Source organism: Coffea eugenioides, unplaced genomic scaffold (assembly GCF_003713205.1).
Source record: "Coffea eugenioides isolate CCC68of unplaced genomic scaffold, Ceug_1.0 ScVebR1_1138;HRSCAF=1942, whole genome shotgun sequence".
Taxonomy (NCBI): Eukaryota; Viridiplantae; Streptophyta; class Magnoliopsida; order Gentianales; family Rubiaceae; genus Coffea; species Coffea eugenioides.
Genome location: NW_020861518.1, coordinates 9,308 through 14,505, shown reverse-complemented (window position 1 = coordinate 14,505; position 5,198 = coordinate 9,308). Strand labels below are relative to the sequence as shown.

Genomic DNA, 5,198 nt, shown 5'->3' with positions numbered 1-5,198 from the left:
ATCCTTGTGCTAAAATTGTTGGTTTAGGATGCAAAGTACTAATGATTGATAGTTGGAGGATGAAAATTACAATTAACCCTATAATTTGGGGGAAATAAAAGTGTCCAAGACTCTGAGATTTGCCTGAGCCGGCTAATCTGCCTGTGAGACCTGCCGCAATTAAAGATGAATATATCTAATGAAAAATCGTGGACTAAGATTCTGCATATGAGACGTGCTGTAATTAAAGATTGAGCAATATAATATCCAGTTACATCATGAACAAACCCATGATTAATTAAAAGGTATTATTGGTCCCGTAAGCATTGGCGTCCCAACACGTCATGGTTGGTAAGGTCGCAGGTCAACAACCCTCTGGGCCGATATTGGGCCATTGACTGCAACCCCCATTTGCTCCGGATCCAGGTTCTAAGGTTAAATGATTTTAACCTTATGACTGACGGTGATGGGACTTTTGTACTTTTTGTTCTTTCTAGTAATCGGAGTACACTTTTGTTTCATTCTTTATCTATAAACACTTTAGCCTTTGTTTTCCCTTTTGAGCTTTCAGAGCAATCTTCCGTAGTACACCGACAGAGCAACAAAATCAGCGTCACAGACTGACGACTAACAACGTAATCATTTCAAATTTGACCCAAAATTTTTTTTTATCGTTCAAATTGTACAAAAATGTTGTGTAAATTGAATATTCTTAAAAGATTGTCAAAATATTCTCAAAAGATTATCGTTTGAATATGAAAAAAAGGATAGATGAATGGAGAGAAATTCATTTGAGAGGATCTTAATCCCAAAATTGTTATTAGCACTCAACACAACAGAGCACAAAAACTACTCGCATGGATTCTCCACCACGTAAACACTCAGCTAATTAAATACTCCCAACTGTAAGTAGGCGACCTCAGCTCAGCTGGTTCCGATGTCTCAGGGTGCCAGGCTCCCTATCTTTGACCAGAGATTCAAAACACAAAAGTCAGATGCAAAACCCAGTTCTGGGACTCTATATCTCCATCGAGCAATACTAAATAGAAACAGCGGCAGCGGCAAAACTATCGTATCGAGATGTTGAACAAGCCGTTAATTTCTGAACCTCAAGAGCAGCAGCGGCAGCCTCTTTCCTTTCCCCCGTCTCTCCTCAATTATCTCTACGTTGGTCACTTCCTAGCCAGATGGGGTGCCAGGTAACATGTCCCCTCATTCTCGTTTCATCATTAGCGAAGCCTTTTCTATCAGGGTTTTGTTTCGTTAAGTTTCAGTCAGAAGAAGCGGCGTGTCATGTCTTGTGTGTTGTTGTATGAGTTGTTGGTTTTCTCGTCTCGTCTTACCGAAACCTGTTATCTCTACTCTTTGGACACTTTTTTTTACCGATTAACTAGAATAAATATATAAATAAAACGATTTTCACAAATTTAGTTTACTTTTCTTGATAGGATATGCGACATTCTCGTGGATTTACGTTTAGCATTTCTCAAATACGTTATTTTGAGGATTCGCGCTACTCTTGTGATTTTCTTGTTTCTTCAAGTCTGTCTTTCCAGTCTTAATTTGGATATTTTAGATGTAGTCCTTTTTCCTACTGCACTTCTTGCGATAATTCTGACTCAATTTGCCAACCTATTGAAATACTTGCACTAAAGTTAGCTTCTCATGAGGGTATATTTTGGTTGCAGAATGTGGGAATTCTCTGTTGGTCTGTACATGATTAATGTCTGGCCGGATTCGCTGGCCCTTGCTGCTGCTTATGGTGTGGTGGAATCTGCCTCCACGGCATTAGTTGGTCCTGTTGTTGGACGGTTGGTTGATAAGTTCACGTACATCAAGGCTCGTTTCAGTCTCTATCTTGAGATGCCTTCTTGATGGTTGATGATGTCATCCTCATTGTAGTATTTGCATGTCAAAATGAAGCAAAGAATTAAGAGACTTCAAAAAAAAAATTTGTAATTGCAAAGATTTTTGGATCAAGTCTAGTATTTGAAAAGGAAAACCTTTAGCTTTGAACCATACACATTCCGAGTGAACAAGATGACTATGGTAAAAAATTATTTGCTGCATGTCCAACCAAAGAATGAAGCCATGTTGTGGAACGGAATTTACCTTGCAGAATCTCTATCATGTAGACTTGTGATTTCTATCTATTATCCACGTCATGCGCTTATCGAAAAACAGCATTTTTAGGGAAAAAACAGCTAATGCTTTTTTACTTCTTGTCCTAGGGAAATGATACTTATTATTCATCTGTTTTTTAACTTGTAGGTTCTTCGACTTTGGTTATTAAGCCAAAATTTCTCCTTTATGATTGCTGGAGGCACTGTGGTTGCACTTCTGCTGTATGAGGATGTGAAGTCAGAAAATTTCATAGTATTTTTGTCGTTTATCCTGTTAATCAATATTTCTGGAGCTGTTGGTGGGCTCTCCACTCTTGCTGGAACCATTCTGGTTGAAAGAGAATGGTGAGTGCGTTAGGTCTTTGATGAACTTATTTCTTCCCAAGACAGTGAATGTAAAGTATGGATGCACTGCTGTAGTATCTTGCATTACTCTTTTGTACAATCTGTTGCTAAAATTAGCATATCATCTCACGAGAGTCAAATGATGAACTTGGTTTTGATGTATACCTCATCTTGCTGACCAGTTCAACCAAAGGATAGCACGTTCCTTGAAAGTCGTAGTAATTAATTTAGACATATAAAAGAAAAAGATATGATATTCACATTTTTCTGCAGGGTGGTTGTGATATCAGAAGGTCAACATCCAGGTGTCCTGACTAAGATGAATGCAACCATTCGAAGGATTGATTTAGTTTGCAAGTTATTTGCTCCTGTAGTCTCTGGTTTCATCATCAGCTTTGTCTCTCTAACTGCTTCAGCTTTAACTCTAGCTATCTGGAATATATTGTCCGTTTGCTTGCAGTATTGGCTTCTAATGTCTGTATACAATGGAATTCCTGCTTTAAGTGAAAGCAGTCAAAAGAGGGTTTATAGATCTCTGCCAACTGATTCGGAAAGAAGCTCCTTGACTGATGAAAGTAGAAACTCTCACTACTTAGGTGATAATGATTTGGAGCCTCTCGACCACGGCTGGATGAGAAAAGTAATCGAACGAATTTCAAGAATCTCTTACTTCAGTGCATGGAAAGTTTATCTAGAGCAAGATGTGGTTCTGCCTGGAATTGCGCTTGCTTTACTCTACTTTACCGTACTTAGGTAAATTCTTTAAGATATTGGCCTTTACAAATTATAGTTGTCTGCATGAATTTATATGTTTTATTCATCTCTCTCTCTCCACCCTGCCAATTAAGCTGATAAATATATTTAAGTAATGACCTCTCATATCCAATTTTTTTGTTCACTAAAGATGTCTTGTTTCTTGACTTAAAATTACTAAAGGATGTCTCAATAAGAAGAGGGAATGCCTCATTTTGTAATCTTTAGGATCATGAGAGCAATAGTAGGAAGTTTGAGGATGGAATATTTCATGCTTCTGGGTTTAAATGCCAATGTGTCTTCAGGACATAATCCATTGTTGCTTGGCATTTCAGCTTCGGAACTCTAATGACTGCTGCTTTGGTATGGCAAGGCATACCAGCCTATATAATTGGGATTGCACGAGGAATAAGCGCTACGATAGGGATTCTTGCAACTTTTTTGTACCCTGTTTTAGAATCACAGCTTTCAACACTTCGTACAGGTCTCTGGTCAATTTGGTCTCAGGTAGTCAGTTCATTCATAGTTCTTGGAGCTTACAGGGAAACTTTATTGCTTTTATAAGCCTTTTTTTGTGGTGAGTAACTTGCTGATTCCACTCATTAATTTATGGCATTGGATGCTTTATTTATACAGTGGACTTGCCTAGTGGTATGTGTAGCTTCAATTTGGGTCCCGAATAAACTTGGAGCAGCATATTTGCTTATGGGTGGAGTGGCTCTGTCACGTCTTGGACTTTGGATGTTTGATTTAGCAGTCATTCAGCAAATGCAGGTGAGTCCTAATGAATATTGCTTACCTGCTTGTCTTTCAGTAGAATATGTGGTAATTTTTTTTTTGGCAATGTATGTGGATAGGATCAAGTTCCGGAATCTGATCGTTGTGTTGTTGGAGGTGTTCAAAACTCTCTACAGTCTGTGTTGGACTTGACCACTTATGTCATGGGCATAATAATATCTAATCCCCGGGTAATCTCTCACTTTGCTTTTTCCGGTGAACCTTTGCATGGAATGTGAATCTATTTGCCAGCTCTATTGAGTTGTCATTATACTTGGTCCTTCTTGCAAATTATCCACCTCATAATTGCCTAGACTTTGACGTGTGGAAATTGATCTTCCATTTAGAGAAAGGATGGGAAACATAACGGAAGATGTCCTCATCCAGCAACACAAACGCTTGAAAATATTCACCTTTATTTGTGATATTGTATGAGCCTCCGCATGTTTGTCTCTATGGGCTTAATTTTAGCACACGCTCACACAACTGGCATAAACACTAATCAGAGAGGAAGGGACAGGAAAAACAAATATTTCATGCTAAACATTTTTTTGGGTCCTCCCGAAATCTCAATCTCAAGGTATTTGTTAGTTCTGTTGATTTGGGAAAATTGAAAAGTTCTGCTCTGGTTAATTTTCCTCTCTTCCCCTCTTTGGCCGATGATAAAATCACCAAGTTATACGAAAATTAACGAACTTTGAAGATCAACAGCTGAGGAACATCTTTCGTGGTTCTTTTCACCACAGTAGTCTTGAGGATTTACATTTTCCAACTCTTTAATACGATCTGCTGCCTTGTTGATTAGGACTTCTGGAAGTTGATAATCTTATCTTTGCTCGTGGTGACACTGGCTGCAGTACTGTACAGTATACACATTTATCGCGTAAGAAAGCATCTCTTTCATTTCGAGAAGCTGTATCCACTTGTCAGAATTGTTTTCAGGTCGACTTAGTTTTTGCTTTACTTCAGAACTTGATACGTAGATTTGTTTATTATGGCACTGCTTTCTGCTGTCAATTTCCGGCTTGGTTTTTCAAATAAGTTGGCATTAGTGTCGATTCCTGAAGATTTTAAAGTACAAACTCTTTTTCATCTGCATCAAGATAATAGTACACCACCACCAGAAAACGGCATGCATACACACCCCAAGAGAGAGACGAAGGGAAGCCAGGAAGAAAACATAATCTTGACCCAGGTGATGTGTTGCCATTGGACGATTTT

The 5,198-nt window shown here is 38.5% G+C and overlaps 1 protein-coding gene across 1 annotated transcript; it reads left to right on the top strand.

Annotated features, from left to right (window-relative positions):
- Positions 1 to 735: 735 nt before the first annotated feature.
- LOC113754952 (solute carrier family 40 member 2-like) lies at positions 736 to 4,981 on the top strand. Its single transcript, XM_027299115.1, has 8 exons — positions 736 to 1,178; positions 1,668 to 1,818; positions 2,251 to 2,447; positions 2,721 to 3,200; positions 3,536 to 3,707; positions 3,837 to 3,974; positions 4,058 to 4,168; positions 4,783 to 4,981. The coding sequence occupies exons 1-8, from the start codon at positions 1,060 to 1,062 to the stop codon at positions 4,927 to 4,929; spliced, it is 1,515 nt and encodes a 504-aa protein (XP_027154916.1). The 5' UTR covers positions 736 to 1,059; the 3' UTR covers positions 4,930 to 4,981.
- The last annotated feature ends 217 nt before the right edge of the window (positions 4,982 to 5,198 follow it).